Source organism: Equus przewalskii, chromosome X (assembly GCF_037783145.1).
Source record: "Equus przewalskii isolate Varuska chromosome X, EquPr2, whole genome shotgun sequence".
NCBI classification, from domain to species: Eukaryota; Metazoa; Chordata; class Mammalia; order Perissodactyla; family Equidae; genus Equus; species Equus przewalskii.
The window spans coordinates 87201476-87221585 of NC_091863.1; the positions used below are offsets into that span (position 1 = coordinate 87201476).

At 41.2% G+C, this 20110-nt stretch overlaps 1 protein-coding gene across 9 annotated transcripts in view; it reads right to left on the bottom strand.

The window, feature by feature from the left end:
* The window catches only part of COL4A6 (collagen type IV alpha 6 chain), a 256608-nt gene that overhangs the window by 130064 nt on the left and 106434 nt on the right, over window positions 1–20110 (bottom strand). For all 9 annotated transcript variants that reach the window (XM_070603820.1, XM_070603818.1, XM_070603821.1 and 6 more), the window contains one exon: window positions 10016–10099. In XM_070603820.1, the coding sequence (XP_070459921.1) occupies window positions 10016–10099 (84 nt within the window). The remainder of the gene's footprint in view (window positions 1–10015; window positions 10100–20110) is intronic.

Consider the following 20110-nt stretch of genomic DNA (forward strand, 5'->3'; position numbering starts at 1 on the left):
TTCTTAAATGTTTGTCTAGTAGGCCTGAACTCCACACAACACAACGAGAAAAACAAAATACAGATCGTAGTCTAGGACCTCTACTTCTATAAGTAAAAGCGGTCATTAAATAATTGACCATGTGCTTCATTTGCTAAAATAAAAAGCTCCTTTGAAAAGATGACAGTGAAGCAAATTTCTGCAAAGCAACGCACATTGTTTCCCATCGACTTTTACTATAGCTTAAGAGAGATGCCATGCAATTAATTTTGTTAAACATTCTTGGAAGACTTCCATTAATACAAGTCTTCTCAGAATAGACACCAAGTTACTTCATCGACATAAACTTGGTAATTTCATCTACACACATTTCTAACTCCTTCGCAGTGAACTTCCATACAGTGTGTGGCCCACATAAAGGGACAGACTCGCATCAAAGCTGTAAAAACTGACATGACTCTCACAAAACTTGTAATCACAGATGAAAACCAGGCTTTTCTTACACATGGATTTCATTTCTTTAACTTTTTAAAGACAAGGATATTAGGAAAACATTTTTAAACCCAGACAAAGATATAAACAGATGCTATACATGCAGTCAGGAGTTACTTCTCACTGGGGCAGGGGAAGGACGATTGATTTGTTGATATCTGGTCTATGTCTTCTTAGCAGATTGTCTCCATTACAAGTATTCCTCCATTCACTACAATCCAACCACAGTGAGCTCAGCTGATTATGGTCATGGGATTAGGAGGCTGTTTGACATGGTGGAAAGAACACTGAGCAAGGTGACGGAATACCTGTTCAAATCTCAGCTATGCCATTTACAAGGGACCTTGGCAGAGTCTCTTAACCTCACTGAAACTGTTTCTTCTAAGTGTCTTCATATTTAAAGTGAGGGAAAGAGCATTCACAGGCATGCTGGGAAAGCCTTTTATAAACTATGATATGCCACTTGGGGCTTGGAACCAACCTCCCAGGCTTGAGATTTTATGATTTTTAAATTTCTTTGTGTTCTCACTTCTCCCAACTCCTGAGATCCCTATTGCTTTATTTTATATGAAGTTGTCAAGATGAGGCTCTAAAGTTGGTGGAACAGCTGTTCTACAGGGAAAGAGCAAGAGATTTCAGGACACTTATTGTTTTCTTATTCAAAGTTTTTTCACCTCTGCTTGTGAGTCGCCATCTATTTTAAGTATGGTCTAGGCCAGTGGTCACCAAATCTTTTTGATTGCATATCCTTTTCAGGTAAAAAATTCTAAGAATGCTTCCTCTCTCTCTCTCTCATGTATATATTTATAATATATATGATTATATATAATAATTTATATATAAATATATTACAAGTTATATACATATATATGTATATGTATACTTTACATATATATGCACATACATATATATTATGAAACATACCTAATAGAAAATGTAAAAGAATGCGATAAAGATGAAATAAATAGCACGTCAAATGTCTTGTTAATCATGATGGCTTCATTACATTATTAGCTAATATTTCAGGTCACAATACATACTTAGGGCAAGATCTTTCATTATTGAGAATGAGTGTAAATCCATATTTCATACACTCTTCTTGATTATTCTTGCATTCCTTTTTTGCTGACTTCGTCTCAGGTATAATTAGATTGTTGTGGTTTTCACCTCATAACGCAGCTGATGGAAAAACACATCCTACGAGTAGGAGAAGTATGAGCACTGCTATTTGCATGGGCTTACATTATTAGTATTATTTTCAATACAAGGTTTAAGCTACTTGTTCACTTTACGATGGTTAATGTAGCTAGATAAACATAATCCATAAATCCACTTAACTGAGCCCAAAGAAATAGCAATATCTCTGGTATACACCCAAGAAAAAAGAGTGAAGGCCCTGGGGTCACCCGCTTCCATCTTGCAGACTCCCATGCTTCCCTCAAAATACCTTACAATGCATAAGCAACAGGAAATCTGAGGATAGGCCCACCTGGTGAGAGTGCCAATGACAATATGTGTATTACATATTTGAAAGGCTTAATACTAGCAATGATAAAAACTAATACTTACATAGAGCTTGGTGCACTACACACTGTTTTAAGCATTTTATATACATTAAATCATTTAATCCAAATCTTAATTTCTTTCTAGGTTTCCTCAATTTAAATGGAAATAGAACTTGTAATATTTTCTTTTACACCCCAATAGATTGACTTGCATGCACCGCCGTCTCCCAATTTTGGAGAGGGCACTACTAATCCAGGCTCTGAGATTTAGAATCTCTGGATAAGTGGGATGCTTCTATAAAGTATATCACAGCGAATCTTTCTGATATCTTGCTGCGATAGTTTCAAGCCTACTGATAGATGACAGAAAACAGGGACTGGTGACACAGGAAGAAATCCCAGGCAACTGAAAGCAGAGGGGAGAAACTGGATGGAGGCCATGGTGGGGAAAATGGGAATGAGGGATGGAGAGCTAGAAATGCTGGAGTAACAGAGATAGAAGCTTGGAAGGAGAAAGGAGGAAGTTAGAGAACAGGGAGGAAAGAGAAGAACAAGAAGAGGAAAGGGGTAAACAGCTGGTGAGGGAAGATGAGGGCAGACTCTAGAAAGAGAGAATATGTTACACCTTGGCATGCAAGACGCTCACCCATGTTTTGATATCCAGTGTCTCTGACATATGGGTTAGCATGGCCAGTACAAGGAAAACTGAGCAGTCTCTAAAGATTCGTGCACACAACTCCTCCCCCAGTATGCAGGGTGAGCCTGCCTCCTCTCATCCGAGAGGCATATGTAATTTATCCAAGCAATGCAAGGATAGGGCAACGCTTAACCTAAAAAATGACTCTCTAAAGCTAGAATGTAGGCAGAATGATTCCTAGGCTAAGCAGGGAAGATATTTTGGAGGTATGGGTGGTGAGAAGATATCCCTGTGACTCTCTTCAAATCACACTAACCAGATGCCCAAGGAGCGGGTAGAGGTGCACATTCCTGCAGGAGCGCAACTTCAGATGTTGGGAGCTTCCAGCCTCAACAGTGAAAAGCCACAGCAAGTGATTTACGTCTGAGGCAGCTGCCAAGAGACCATTCTAGAGGGTAGAACACTGTCAAACATTGCCCTCCATATCTCACTGCAACACTAGAAAGCATGATAAGACACTCTAGGGGCAAGGAATTGTCACAGTACAGTAATGTGGTGTCTGACTTAAATCATCAGAGCTGGTAGGTTCTTTGAGATTACCCAGCCCAAATCTCTCATTTTACTTATGGGCAAACTGACACCCTGAGAGGGGAAAGCACCAGCCCAAAGTCATCCAGTTGGCAAAGCTCAGGCATGGCACTTAGGTCTCTGGATATCTACAGCAGTGCTCTTGACTCTACAGTTGTACATTTATCTCCTCCTCCAGCTCCTTGGCTCCTCTCTAACAGAAGCCTACCTCGCTAGTATGGAAATATGTTTCATATATCCCATATTGTCCCCATATGATCAAAGAAGGGATTAAGATAATCACGAACATCTGCTGGGCTACGATTGCATCTTGATTCAGGGCAGAGACACTAAGTTTTAACATTATCAACAATCATCCTTGACCTAAATAACTATATTTAAATACACAAGGACCCTTGGTTTTTTACCTCCCTCCCCTACTGCCACCCAATAGCTACTTCCCTGCACGAATGCTATTCCTCTCCCCCAACAAGGAAGAAGAACAAGGGAAACTCAAGGCTATCAACTCTGCATAAGGTTAAGGGGCTTTAAGCAAAAGGTTTGGTGGGGAGGAGGGTGAAATCAATGTCAAAAAGAAAGTTTGTGATTATCTTTGGCTCACAATTATTCGTGAAGGTCCTCACCTTGGAGGAAGAATAAATTGCTGGTAGTAAACCAAAAACATTTTGCCAAGTCCCTTGCATTGGTAGGCACAGAGTAGGAAGCAATCAGGCAAAAGAAGAGGTCAGGGTCAAAAACACAGAGGAGTTAGAGCAGAATCCCAAAGCAAGCTATAGGAACCAGAGCGTGAGAAAGAGCTGGAACCCTTACAGTTAATAGGATCTAAAAAAGATATGGAAATGACTGCCTTGGTCCTTTGCCTTCTTTTAGCATAAGGGATTCTTCCCTAGACAGGACACTCTCATCTGCTTCACAGTGACCTAACAGCTAATCCAGGATGTGAAGAGTAGGGCTGGAACCATACCCATCAAAATTGGTTGGTCAGTCCTTCTTGAAACAGCTTGTGGTGCCTACTGCCCCTGAAGAGTCTGAGAAGACCCAGTCTCAGCTCTTTAGGAGTTCACAAAGACAGTGGAGAGCAGACAAATCAAAAGACTGCTGTAGTTTAGTATGAGAGAAGAGCAGATAACCTCAGCCTTGCAGATCGTGCAGCTTTCAAGAGGACATGAAGTCTGTGTTCAGTTTTAAAGGATGGGTAAATAGAAGCAAGTTAGCAGAGAAAGGGTAGAGCAAGTGGAAAGAAGTACATGTCAAGGAAGTAGCAGGTATAAAACCTGGAATATGTCAAATAATGTAGGAGGTTCTGTGAACTCGAAATAGTTCAGTTCATGTGTATAGCTTGTTTTGCTTTCTGAAGGGAGAGGCTCCTAGTGATGAGAGATAATGCTGGAGAGGTAGTCAAGGGCCAGGCCATGGAGGATTTGTAAGCCTACTAGAGTTGAGATTTCATTGTGAGATCTATGGGGAGCCATTGAAGGATTTTAAGCCAGAGTTTCATGATCATCTTTCTGTTTTGGAAAGATTATGACAGCAGAGTGGCAAATGGATGGGAAAGAGTGAGACTAGAGTTTGGGAGACCAGTCTGGAGCCTATTATAGTAATTCAGGCAAGAAATTATACAGGCCTGGATTGGAGATACAGGTATGGAGAAAAATGGATGGTTTTGAGCTCTATTCAGAAAGATAAATGGACAGGATTTGATGATGAATTGGAGGTGGTAGTGGGAAAAGGAAAGGGAAGACCAGAATGACTCCCAGGTTTCTGGCTTGAGCATGAAGTGCTTGGTGGTGCCATTTGCTGGGATGGAAAAGACACAGGACTTAGGAAGGAACATGTCTGGTGGAGGTTGATGGTTGAATTCTGTATGAAACATGTTTGTGGTGCCAGTGAAAATACAAGCAGAGATATCCAGCAAGAAACTGAAGATGCTGACCTGAAGCTAAGGAGAAGGTCTGAGCTACAGTTAGAGATTCAACATTTATAATTGTATGGGAGGTAGCTGAAATTCCTGGAATATATGCAACCACCCTGGGAGAGGCCTACAGTGAGAAGAGAAGTAGGATGAGGACAGAACCCTGGGGAGTGCCAATCAAAGTAGGAAAGGAACTAGGAGAGAATAGTGTTATGAAATGCAAGGGAACAGAGAGTTTCAGGTAAGAAGGAAGTGTCTCATGCAGCCGAGAAATCAAGGAAGATAAGAATGAAAAATGTCCACTGGATTTGGCAACAAGCAGGTTAGTGGTGACCAGTGTTAGCAGTGAGGCCAGCTTGCAGAGGGTTGAGAAGTGAGCGGGCAATGAAGGCAAGAAGTTTGACTGCAGGCAGCTGCAGCAAGGCCTAGCCACCCAAGGAGGTCATGCGCAATATGAGCTTTCACTTTGGAGCAGTAGAAGATAAGGTCATCAGTGTGTGTGGTAGTGGTTGGTCAGGGCAGGGGTCTAAGGGGTACACAGGGAGGATGGAAAGATGTACCCAGGAACTGCTTAATTCAGGAGAAAATGGAAAGGCCCTTTGGTAGCCATGGTACCACTCAGCTGACACAGAGAACGCCAGCTGTTTGCAGGAGGAGAGTAAATTGAAGCACTGGTTGTTAATGCATCTGGGCTCTGGAATTTACGGGAAACACACTTTGTGACAGAGAAGCAGCAGGATGCAGGCACAAGATAAGGAATTCAGAAATCTGGGCTGTTCCTCGTGAAACTCAGGCTAGCCTCATAAACTCTCTAGCTAGAACATAGCTTCCCAAGCCATAAAACAGGGGCAAATAGCTCTTACCAAGGGGGGAATCCAAACATTCCCTGTGGTTTGAGATTATCTGTGACAATGCTCCTCTAGATGGCATGGATAATTAGGAACTCACCATGCTGTATATAAACACCAGAACACTGTAAAAACAGGGAAAACTCTGAAGTTATATTAAGGAATAGTGGGCTTAGAACAAAACAAACAGTCCTGCCTGCTCCCAACTCAGACAAACACACACTGATGGAGTACAATTCAGAGATACCTTTCAGATCCAGTAGGAAAAAAAGGGAATGGATGGAAATGTCAACCTAAAATGTTCTGTTCAATCCAATGGCAGAAAAAAAATACCAGGGAAGAGGACAACTCAAAAAAATACTTCTTCCAGATAATAACACCTACACCCAAGAAAGAAAACTGAAAGTCAAACATTAAATCCAAATTTAAATGTCCGGGGAAGAAATCATTTAGTTTAACATCACTAGGCATGTCATTTTTTAAAGTTGATGTTTTCCTAAAGAAGGCTAAATAAGGTTTAGCTACTAACAGGCTAGTGACCTTGGGCAAGTCACTCATCAGTTTATTTGTTGAATACCAGATAATAATACAGACCCAGGGGAAAGATGCTTTGGAAAAAAGCAGTGCACCGACACTGGGCAAGGGTTTTTACCAGGCAGGGCATACCTTCAAGAAATCAGCTTGAGATAGCTTAAGACAAAAAGCGTTGGATTGCAGTTGTGCAGGAGTGGTAGGTGTTGTGTAAATGTCCCAGTCAGTTCAAGAGGCCTTTGGCAAAGGAAAAGTACACACTGCCCAGCAAGCTATGTGCTTGATGTCTCCCCAAGGCAGGAGGCAGGCCTGCCAAGGGCTGCAGCGTATCTCGGGGGCGACCCAACGTTCCGTTCCCCTCCCAGCTCGCAGACCTTGAGAGGAACAGCTTGAAATCCAAATGGGGCCCTCTTCTCAGCTAAGGAAAACAGTCTCAAATCTTTCTGACATCTGCACAAAAGGGGTACTGAGGGGCTGCCCTGCAGGGTCAACAGTGCTGGGGCCAGTTTAAACAATCCGGCTTGGCCCTGGGAATGCAGGAGGGTAGGGAGGATGACTAAAAGGGACCTGGCAGCACAGGCAGCTTCAAGCATCTGTGTTCACAGGATCTGCCCCATGTGCACTGGCCTCCTCATCTACTTGGGAAATAGGACATCCCTGCTCTTGACTCATGAAATACAGCTTGGTCTGGTTCAATAACCTTGACAAACATTCCCAGAAACTTCAGACTTCACAAATAAACTTTTAGGAACATGTTTAACTGTGTGGACTCTGAGTCTTTCAAATTTGAAGAAAAAAATTTGTGTGGTGATGTTCTATTTTCCTCCATCCCACGCCCCTTCAGCCACTCATATTTTCAAAGGAGAAGCCAGACTAGGGCTCCAGATGTTTGGAACGCAAATGAGGGCTCCTCATAGAGGAAATCCATTGCCTTCCATCTTCAAAGATCAAAATCTCAGCCAGGGGTTCAACAATGAGGTCATCGTAGGCATGTTTGCCTGGTGTAGGACTGACCTCCGTTCAGATATATAATAAGATTTTCTACTTTTAAAGGCTTTTCAACCCCAGAAACAGTCCAGAGCTGTTTCTCGTTTCCCTGGCCTTGAGGCCTGACCAACCACTACCTGTGCCCTACACCCATCAGGAAAGGCCCTTTTGTGTTAAACTTCAAATCTCATCTGCTTCCACTTGGGCCATTTTTATTTGCTCTGTCTTTGCAGAGGTAAAGGGAATCAGTAAGAATTACCTCTTAGGAAAGTGGGTAGAGGATATGTCCAGGAAATTCACAGAAGAAATACAAACGTGCAGTGAATATGGGAAAAGACACTTAAACTCACTTAGTCTGGGAAGTGGGATGGTTTTCACACATACCAGTAAAAATATAAAGTGTTGGCAAGTGGAAAACATGGATACTCTTGTACAATGCTGATGGCAGTGTAAATTGGAACACTTTGTGGGGTAACTGAGCATTAGCTTTGAAAATTAAACATGCCTGTTACTCTGGTATCTGATAATTCTGATCCTTAGTATCTATGCTAGAGATGAATACAAGGAGGCCTGTTCAAGGATTTCCACGGTAGCACTGCTATTTTTTTAAAATAGCAAAAATTTGGAAACAACCTAAGTATTCATCAAAAGAGGAAGGGCTGGGGGCTGGCCCAGTGGTGCAGCATTTAAGTGCGCACGTTCCGCTTTGGTGGCCTGGGGTTCGCTGCTTGGGATCCCAGGTGCAGACACGGCACCACTTGTCAAGCCATGCTGTGGCAGGCGTCCCACATATAAAGTATAGGAAGATGGGCATGGATGTTAGCTCAGGGCTAGTCTTCCTCAGCAAAAGGAGGAGGATTGGCGGCAAATGTTAGCTCAGGGCTAATCCTCCTCCTCAAAAAAAAAAAAAAAGGAGGAAGGGCTGCACTAAACTATGAGGTAGAAGAAAATATCTTAAGGACATATTAAGGGACCAAAAAGACAAAACAAGTTACAGAATATATACTTACAATTATATTTTCAAAAGAAACAGAAAGTGAAACATCTTTTTTACATATTTGTACGTATTTCTGATTATGCACAGAAAAAGACCAGAAAAACAATAGTGGGACTGAGAAAGCATCAAGGGAGAATTTTGCTTTCTGCATCGCTTGCTGTTAAGAATGTATTCATATATTTATTGTAGAATTATTTTTTCTAAAGTGTTTCCTGGTTGTAGATCGGAGGCAAAGGCATGGGTCTCGGTGGCTACAGTCAACATGACGTCCCTGGGAGGCAGCAGAAGGTAAAGTAAATAGGTGAGAAATCAAAGGACCCAGGTAATAGCCCGAATCTGTCATCAATTTGCTGTGTGACCCCGAGAAGTCATTTTCATTCTCAGAGTCTGTTTCCTCTGTATAATCAGTGGATAAGATGAGAAGCTCACTAAGCTACTTTCCCTTTCTGAGATTTTATGATTCTCTAAATCTATGCCTTTAATGTATAATGGGTCTGGTTCCTTTTGATGAGGAGATGGCTTTTTATTCTCTTCCTTCAAATTCTGGCATAGTTTGACATTTCACTTTACTGCAAATGGAAGATAATGAAAGAGAAGTTGGAGCGGTCACTCTGTTCCCTGTTCAGCTATGTTTTTGAGGGTTTGGTTGACCTATTTGTACTACCTTCTTTTGACAGTGTAAGGTCTCAGGCTTGTTTGAGTGTGATGAGAGTGCAAATATGATGCTGGAAGTCAGAAGATCTGATTCTATACAGGGTGGCTATAAATTCTGGAAACACAGCTTATACTTTATTTTTTTACCTATTGAATCCCCTTGAATACTTTTTCTGAATTATAATAAAGATGCAGGTTTATTCAGTGAAAATCAGAGATACAAATAATCCAGGGCAACACATCACATATGCATATACAGGGATTGATGGCAATGTGTCAATGTACTGTGTTCACTGCAATTTGCACAAAAATTTGAACTGTGCATTGCTAATAAGGGACGATGCCAATACATTGTATATAGCACATAATGCTTTTAAACGCAACCTATGCCTTAACATAATATCTATAAATCATTCTTCATGTATAGTCGCCTCTGTTTCTGGAGTTTATGCTACTCTGTACCCTTGATTTTGGATGAGTCACATCCCTAGTCTGTAGATAACAATTGGACCACTTGTTCCCCAGGGTGGTAGGGAAGAACCAAGTGGATATAAATGAGCTATGAAAATTTACACATATCTACAAACATATCATAATCTGGTTTTGCATAACCTAATTGCCTTTTGAAAATACTCCAGATGAAAGCTTGAGGAAACCCTGGCATTAAGTCAATGAAGGAAACCTCTTCCTGGTCCCTCAGAGACTGACAATCTAGCTCTGCCTATCATTAGTTAGCAAAACTCCTTCCAGCTGGTCCTCATCACTTTGCTTGTTCCATGAGGTCATAAGGGTAAATTCTAAGCAGTTTAATTCTAAAGAAAACACACACTTCAGATAACAGCTCCTGTGACTATTTGTCTTTCAACAATGAAAGAAGCAACTTACTCTTGCTCCTTTCTCAGGAAAGCATTTACAGCCTCCACTGCAGTCTTGGCCCCCGCATAGCTTTCCATAGGATTTCTTCTCTCCCTATTAAAGAAAAAAAAAAAAGGAAAAAGTTAGTAAACTGTATGAACCAAGAAGCAACGTTGCCCCAGCGAACCTAATCCTTAGCCACGTTCCTCCTAACCAAATAAATTTAGAGTAGCTTAATCATCTTATTTGATGGTGTCATGAGTCACATGAAATAAAAAGTCATCTTAGTTAGCACCCTTTTAGGTCAGGTCTATACCTCACTAAATAGCCAGTTTGGTAGCTGGTTTGGGAACTGTGACTCAGATACCTTCTCATTGGTAGGAATTCCAGTCACAAAATACAGGAGAATTTCTTTATATAGGGCTGGAAATAGGCCCTAGACATATCCCTGTGTCCCACCGGACTTATATATTTGCACTCATTGGGAAGGCAGTAGCTGTAGCAGAGAACTTGAGAGAAATTCAAGTGATAGAAATGTAATGATAGATGAAAATGGCCACCGTGTACTGTGCTCGCAGAATTGTCCTCCTCAGGCTCCACTCTCAGCACACCATTCAAACCTTACAGCGACACCTCTGTGCCCAGTTAGTCAGATCAATATTCCTCAGGTGGTATTGTACAGTATCTCCCAAACTCTCCAACTTCCTTTTTCTTCTCTGCTTTGTTGTTATGATGATTATTATTACTAGCTGAATTTCTACAAGGCCCCCGCATGACCTGACATGTGCTGACCCTCTCCAACCTCATCTCCTCACTCTCTCCCTGGCTCACTCTGCTTCAATAACACTGGTATTCATTCTATTCTTTGAAAACTTAAGCCTGCTCCTGCCTCAGGGCCTTTGCCCTAACTCTTACTTCTGCCTGGAATGTTCTTCCCCTAGATGTTTTTTTTTTTTTATTATCCAGGTCTCAGTTCGATTGTCTATTCTCAGAAAGGCCTTTGGCTTTTCCTGACCACTCAACCTAAGGTAGCCCTCAGTTACTTCCAATCATAATTACTAAGTTATCTTCTCAACATTAAATGTTCTGTCCCCCATGACCAGAATGTAAGCTCCATGTAATTATCGACCTTATCGGTGTTGTCCAACGTTGTATCTCCAATGTGTAAACCAGTGGATGGCACGTAAGGATTGTTTGATAACCACGTGAATGGAGCTGGGGTTTGAACCCAGGTATGACTAACTCCAAAGCCTTGACCTTGACCCTTATGCCTTAGAGTTTGCTAAGTCCTCTGTCTACTAGAGCCTCAATGCAAGGACCAAAGATGAGGAAACTGCCATTCTGACCCCATTCACCTTGGGACAAAAGCAAAACATAAATTCTAACTATTATCTGTAATAAGAACTCTATCTCTCAGATGGATTTAGTATCATCCAACTTTTTTGTTTAATGTTGGCTGTTTTTTTCAAAAGAGAAAGGCATATTTATGAGCTAGTCTCACACTTAATCATTCTTGCCTCTTTGTACTGTGCGCTTTTTCCTAATTCCCAGGGAGCACTGTGAATTTCTCAGTTGGTCTCTTATCTCTTTAGACATTCCCACAACACTTTATCACCACAACACTTTGGTAATAAGGTAGTGATGGCAGAGCTATGACAGAATACTGCTATTTTAGATGCCAAACACCTTCCTGATATGAGATATTTTATCTCTCTTATATGCCTTTGACATAGTAAGTGCTATCGTACACTTTCCAGTTTGCCCTCCATTTTATGGTATATAGGACAGGCAAGTTTTCATAAAGGGGAGATCAAGAGGTGCTGTGGGAAGAGGAAGCTGGGGGCTGGCATAGAATAGAGAACAGAGAGACAGGGAAGCATTGAATTGAACCTCCACCTATGCTATCACCTTTATCTAATGTTGAGTACTACTCTATTTCTTGGGACTATGGATAGTTTATATTTGCTTCTCCATATATTTCTGTATTTTCCAAGCAATCTTCAGTGAACATATATAATTAGTAAGAAGAAAAAACAATACATTACTAAATGATAAAAGTCATCCTCTTCAAGGGAGAGGACTCAACAGGTGTTGCCAAAGTTGAAGTGGTATTTATTTGAAGCTATGGCCTAATTCCAAACAATGCCTTTTGGTTGTTCCATAAAATTTGTCTATTGTGGATCAAAAGTTTCCAGATCTATAGTATGGAGCAAGGAGACCCGAGGCAAGGGACCTGAATAAGACAGGGAAAAAGTCCCAATAATAGGAGCTGAACATGTAAGGAGCAGAAGCTAAGGTTTCTTGGGAACTTGGCAGAACAAGGAGGCAAAGACACCCAGCTAAGCTAACAGACAGGAAGTCATCACTGTCCTCTGTCACTGAGAAAAGTAACCAGAGAAGCCTCACTGGCCACAGGCAATTTCCTGTAATGCTGGCCCTGGCAGTTCCCCCAGGAGTCTTCAATTACAGTGAGGGGGGAAGGATAAAAGGAGTAGTTTCCAGAGAACATGACAAGACCAGGCCATGAGGAAGTCTCTGCCCTATCCTGGCTTGTCTGGGGACACTTCAATCCCTGCTCAACCAGGCCACATAGCTGGTGTCATTCCTACCCTGGAATGCTCTCCCTCTTCCTCTCAAACTCCAACCCCTCCTTATGCCCACAGCAAAGTAGAACTAGAAAGCCCCTGAGAGATTACCTAATACAGTGGTTCTTAACTTGATCAGACCAGCACATCATTTTTTATTATTAAGTATTTATTATTCTTTCTTGCTATCCTAAGAATAAATTCGTAAGAAAAAGTTATAATAAGGATGTAAGCAATAGTTTTAAAAGCACACATTATACCATAATTGTATTGCAAGGAACAAACAAAAGGAAAGTCATTTATAATGAAACAATGTGTAGTTCAATATGTAAATGCTCATATATGACTGTGTCAGAAGATGTAATAATGTTGTCAGAGGCCAGTGGCTCAATGCACAATCACCATGAATGCAACAGCCTGCTGAAGCAGAATGACATTGGGATATCGTATTGGTAACTCAAATACCATGAATGAAGTTGCCATTAATGCAGTGATTCTCTGAAATGGTGAAAAACTCAGCATCAAGTTCTAGAAAAAAAGTTCAATCTTTCCTTTATTTACTGGATAGTTTTAATCTATAATAACAAAACCATGAGAAAATTCATTTCAATATGTAAAATGTGGTTATATTCTAGGCTCAGATAATATAAACAGTTTTCACCTCCATGAATGTCCAGAGGTCTTCTAAATGTAGGGCAGGATGCAGGACAATTCTTCATAGTGTGCAGAACATCTATTATTCCTGGCCCTTACCTAAGAGACCCCCAATCATTTTGACAAAAAATGCCTTCACAATTTTCCAAAATACCTACTGGGGGTAGGGTACTTCCATTAAGAACCAATAATCTAATTCAAATCATCCATTTTACAGATGAAAACACTGAAGGAAATTACTTTGGTCCAGGTCACACTGCTAGCGAGTAGACTCTAGCACTTCTGACCCTAACTTCATATTCTTCCCACTATGCCATACCTCTCAAGGCCAAGTTTAAGTTTCATTTCTTTCATGACACTCCAGCTCGGTGAAAAGACCCAGCACACACTAATGTCCCACTCGTTGGGCAAGTGTCACATGTTGCTGTGGGACAGTCCTTGTAATGTTCCTTAGGTTTCACGGCTGAGAGTCTTGTTTCCTCAACCACACAATGATGTCTATAAGGGAAAAGTTAACCTATTTACCTCTTCCTTTTTTCAAGGAAGATTAGCCCTGAGCTAACATCTGCCAATCCTCCTCTTTTTTCTGAGGAAGACTGGTCCTGAGCTAACATCCGTGCCCGTTTTCCTCTACTTTATATGTGGGATGCCTACCACAGCATGGCTTGCCATGCGGTGCCATGTCCACACCCGGGATCCAAACAGGTGAACCCCAGGACGCCCAAGCAGAATGTGTACACTTAACTGCTGCACCACCGGCTGGCCCTATTTACCTGTTTGTATATTCCCACAGTGTTAGAGAGGCAACCTACGTTCTAGCCACTACCTGAGGCAGTATACCTTAGATAAGCATATAAGTTCTGAAGTTCGTCTGTATAGGCTTAAATCTTGGCTCTAATATTTCTGAGTTAGGTGACCTCAGGTGAGTGAGTTAATCTCTGATACCCAATTTTCAATCTGTAAAATGGGGATGGCAACAGTATCTACTGTACAGTGGTTGATTGGAGAATTCAATAAGATAAAGCATGCAAAGCACAGTGCCTGGCTTATAGTAAGCTCTCAGTGTCAGCTATTATGATTACATTAGTATTAGCTTTGCCACACTACTCAGCATTTCTGTAACACTCTGGTCTCTCTCTGGAGCTTATAGTCAAGTGGTATGCTACGATATGGCTATGCCAGTTTGTCTATGGCTGGTGTCTACGCTGCTTGGTTAGACATCCATTTGGATTTGTTGATATCTGTGTATAACTGATTATTAAATATTTTTAATATCACCAGTATCTCACACCTTTGTCTGTTCGCTGATGCTTGTCCCTTTGTCAAATGCTTTTTCTACCCCCTTTTCTCATTTACCACAAACTGATCTTCTATTCATTCTTATACACCATCTTTTTGGTGAAGATTCTACCAAATTCTTCCCTCTCAGCGATTTCAGGCAGAAGTTCTTACTCCCTCCTCTTTGCTAATGGTGCTTTGCCATATTTGACTCAATCTATTTGGTTCTGTCATCAAACGGGGAACAGGACTCTTTCTTATTCTTCTTTGTAACCCTTGCACAAGCATGTACTCAATAAAGTGCTGTGAAATAATTGCTTTCATTGAGTTACAAGTGTTAGACCAGCTCCACTTGGGAGTCTCTCTCTCCTTTGGTTTCCTGAGATAAAGAGTTACATCACAGTGTCCCTTCCACAAGCCATTATGTTTTCCCAGTCATCATCAGTGCATTCTGCTATGAGTGGCGGCAGGGATGACAATGACAAAAAAGGTAACCCAGGAAGTGAGATGGAATGTAAGAACAGCTTAGTTTGAGTGACTGAATGGTTGGCAAAGGTGAGTTATCCTTGTAAGCAATTCTTCCAGAAGCTTAGGTCACAGAAGGTTAGCTGTGCAACATTTTATTTTGACCATTTATTCAACAAGTATTTATTAAGCACTTATTGTGTGCTAGGCACTGTGCTAGACACAGGGGATTGAGGTGTATCACACAGCCACAAGTGAAATCAAATCCCTGCTCTCATGGAGTGCACAATCTAGAGGAGAGGACAAACAGTAAACAAATAAATATTTCGTCCATATTTGTCAGATGATACGTGTTATGGAGGAAAATAAACCAGAGTAAGAGGGATAGGAAGTGTTGGGGTCAGGCTGTTATTTTATACAGGGAAGTCAGAGGAGGTTTTGCTCATATGGTGACTTCTGAGCAGAGAACAGTGTTTCTCAAAGCACAGTCCTTGGGCCAGCATCATCAGCCCTGGAAACTTGTTAGAAATACAAATTCTTGCCCCCTCCCAGACCTACTAAATCATAAAATTTAGGGTGTGACCCAGCAATCTGTGACTTAACAAGCCCTTATGGTGATTCTGATGCACAGTAAAGTTTGAGAACCTTTGCTGTGGAAAATGAAGGAGCAAGCTATGTAGTAATCTGGGGAAAGAGTGTTCCAAGCAGAGGGAAGAGCAAGAGCAAAGGCAATAAATGAGAGAACATGCTTGATGTTTTGGCCAAGCAGGAGGGGGCCAGAGTGCTGGAGTAGAGTGAGGAAGGGGAATGGGAGAGACGATGAGGCCAGAGATGTAGCAGAGGCCAATACATGCAAGATTTTATAGACCACTGTAAGAACTTTGCCTTTGGAAAAACATTGAATGGTTTTGAACATAAGAGTGACACTTACTGATTTACATTTTAAGATGACTCACTCTAGCTGCCATGCGAACTGTGGTGGGGCAAGGGTGGAAGCAGGAAGGCCACCTAAGAGGCTGTCATGGTAGGCTAGCAGAAGGATAATGGCGGATTGAACCAGAGAGTCAGTCTTAGAGACTGGCAGAAATGAGAGGATTCTGGATATGTTTTGATCATAGAGCTGCTAGGGTTTGCTGATGGATTGGATGTGGGATGTGACTGAAAGAGAGGAGTCAAGGATGACTCCAAAGTTTTTGTACTAGGCAACTAGAAAGATGGAACTGTCATTTATTCAGATGGAGAAACCTGTTGGGGGGCACTAGGAATTCTGGTTTTGAGATGTCTATTAGACATCTAATTGGAGAAATTGAAAAGCTGGTGGCTATGGCAGTCTGGAGTTCAAGGAAGATTGCTAGCTTAGAGATGTACATGTGCTGTCTTAGTCAGCTGAGACTCGACTATGTTGTGGTAATGAACCCCAAATCTCAATGGTTTAACATAACTAAGGTTTATTTCTTGCTTATGTCACAATCCAATGAGGAACAGGCAGGTCTCCTTAGTGGCTTTCTTCCAAGGGTGACTTGGATTTCTAAGCTGCTTTTGACTAGCAATTCTACCACCTTAGATGCTAATACTTGCTCTTAATTGCCCCTGACTGTACTCATATTCTCCTTAACAGGAACTATACACTCTGCACAACCTAAAAGCATGGAAAGTAGAAGAGAACAGGGATTATTTGGCGAGCACCACCTATGCTACCACAGGTATGTATATAAAGCTACAAGCCTAGATGAGATCACCAAGGGAGTGAATGTAGATAAAGGGAAGAGAAGACATCCTGGAATTGAGCACCAAGGCACTTCAATGTTAAGAGAACATGAGGAGGTACCAGAGAAGGAGTCTGAGAAGGAGCAGCCTGTGTGGTAGGTAGATAACTAACATAGAGAAGGGTCCTGGAAGGCAAGTGAAGAAAGTATTTCAAGGAGGAAAGAGCGATAAATCATGCTAAATTGTTGATAAGCCAAGAAAGAAGGAGTATGAGAACATACCGACGGATTTAGCAACGTGGTAATCTGGACCAGAGCAATTTCAGAAAGGAGAGCTAGGGAAATGTGGCAGAACCGTGAGGCAGCTCTAAGGGCCCACTTGAGGGTAGTGGTCATGGACTTAAAGGAACACACGTTATCAATATTGTGAGGTTTTCTTTAGCCTTGTTCAGCCATGTTGGATATGGATGCAGATTAGCAGGAGAGTTAGATTTAACCAGGGTTGGGTTCTACTAGGTGAGAAGGATAAAGGAAAAGAGGGTCATGGGATTCAAAGCTGTCTGGAAAGAAGTAATTATAATGATGGACCATGGAATCTAGGCTTCCTAAGAAGGGAAGTGAGCATAGGTGGTGGGTAAGAGGCAGCAAAAAAAGTAGTAGACTCAATGGATGATTGATCCTGGCGAGGTTAAAGAAATGAGTGGGGTTTAGAATTGTGACCAGGTCTCAGAAGAAAGAAGAGGTGGTGCTATTCAGATGCTAGGGCCTGTTAATACTCTACGTGGTGCAAAACAAGACAGTCCTCGGAATATACCAAATACTTCCTGAACTAGCTCAGTAAGCGATTGTTGAAATGGCTGCTCAATCCTGGTTTCATACAACATAAGAAAACTATTTTGTTTTAATAATGTCAGCTTTCTTCAAAACACCTTTCACACCAAGTCTCATTTGATTGTCGACCACAAATCTGAAATAGTGTTTTAGATGTATGGGTATGTGTAGAGACACACACACACATGCAATATTACAATGCTTTCTTTATACCTTCACCTACCCCCTAGAGAGTAAGTTCCTCTGAGATAAAGATGTTGGTTCGTTCACTATAAGGAAAATCAATTTAAACTTACCTCTAAGCCTCACTTTCCTCAACTATCAAACAGGGATGATAATATTTGACTCCATAGGGCTTCACGAGGTTAGAGATAATGCCCCTAGCAAAGTGCTTGGCACATATAGCATGCTCAGTGTATGTTAGCTGGCATTATTTATAATTACAGCATCTACTACTGTGCCTGCGGATACCTAATAGTGTTCACTGAATGATTCAAATTTTAAAGATGAAGAAATAGAGGCTCAGCTGTTGGTGACTTCCTCAACAGAGGAAGTTAAGTATAAGAGCTGGGATGAGAAACCAGGTATCCTTACGCTCCGCCTCTTGTCTTTTCCACTAGACCCGCTGCCACTAGTTCCAGGAATTAGCCTGAAATTGCGAAGTCAGGAAAAGAAAGATAAGTGTGAAGAGAGGTGCCTTTTTTATATTTTATGTTTTTTATCAACATTGGTTTACTCACGTTACAATAGTACTGTACTATTTGTATACTTTCTAAACAATCTTCATATATCATTGTCATAACTACTTGTGAAACAAAGGAAGAATTTTTATATGTCAATTTTCCAGATTAAAAAAAAGAATCTGAGTCTCAGAGACTTGGTGTCACTTGCTAGTTAAGTCACAAAGTGAAGACTCAAAGCCAGGGCTTCTCTTTTCAGTGTACAGCTAAATTTCTAAAAGGGGAAAATAATCCAAGACGCTGAGGTGCTCTTTCATAATCTTCATTCCCTCACAGTGGACTCAGGATCCAGAAACCCAGAGAGGCCTCTTTGGCTGGATCAAACTTATTCCCCAGGCCACATTCATAACGATGGCTACCAGTCACTGAATATCCACTATGTGCCTGGCTAAGTACTTCATTTTTGTTATCTCACAGAACTGTCCCAACTACAGTGTAAGGTAAGCACTGTTACTGTCATTGTTTCACAGATGAGGAAACTGAGGCTTAACAGGGTTAAAGAGTTTGCCTAACCAAGGTCACACAGTGTGGAAGTGGCACAAATTCAAACCCAGGTTTAATTCAAAATCTTAGCGCTCTTCCACTAAGCCAGGCCCCCTTTAGCATCATCCTAGGTTTCTGAACTTTGTGCTAATCATACATGGAGTCTGGCTTTACTTTGAGAAATTCTAAAACAAAACCCGTTCATTGAAATTTAAACACACACATATTAAACCAAGCTGAGTCTTGTCCCATGTTTAATGTGCACTTGCCTCTTAAGAACAGCTCCTTATGAGTTTATGAATGAGAGGTTCTGTGGGAGCTGGCTCCCTACCAGGTGGGACTTGTCACCCACACTTTATTTTAAGGATAAAGCTGACACCAGACATTGCTGAGTAGTTCAGGAAGGCATTTCCCTCCAATGTCTGTCTAACTGTGTTCACACACATACACGAACACAACCAACAGGGTCAGGGGGTGGGGAGAGGAACAGGCATTCTGGATTCCACTTGGAAAAGCCCTAGCCAGCCAGAATGAACCAGGGCCTAAGGGGATGTAGAGTCTAGCTAGACTTTAAAGTGAATTTACCAAGCAAATGCTTAAGACATGCAAATAAACAAACTAAATGTTGTCCCATAATGTTCTTAAAATAGATGCCTCCCTTCCCTCTGCCAGTGAGTACTTATTAAACAGCTATTAAAGAACAGCATTTCCTAGGGCCAGTCACAGAGAGCAAGTGAGAAATCTTTGAGCTTTAAGGCTGGAAGGGGCCTGAGGAACAAAGGTCCCACAGTTCACACATAGTTATGGTAGCCAGATTTAACGAATAAAAATATAGGATGGTGAGTTAAATTTAAATTTCAGAAAAACAACAAAGAACTTTTTCATATGTGTGTGTCACAAATTAGCATAAATATGTCCCATGCAATATTTGGGACATACTTATACTATGAATCCATTTGTTGTTTATCTGAAATTCTAATTTAACTGAGCATCCTATATTTTATTTGTAAATCCTACAAGTAGCATCATGACACACTTGTGTGACAAGTTCAGTTGTGAGGTGTGTCTAAAGTAATTGTTAGTAATAATATTTAAAATACGAACTCTGCAACTTACTTATCTTTTAGAAAACTGAGAGGGTATTCAAGTTTCTTTCTGTAATTCAGTTGCTCTTAGTCATCTGCAATCTAATATGATTTCCAAAGCAGAAGGGAAAGCTAGAGTTATAACTATCATTGTAAGGATTAGATTCATTTATTTACTCAATAGATACTGTTGCTTGCTGTGTACTAGGAACAGTGCTAGATGCTGGGGATATGATGATAAAAAATTTGAATATAACTTGTATAGGAATGTTCACAGCAGCTTTATTCATAATAACCC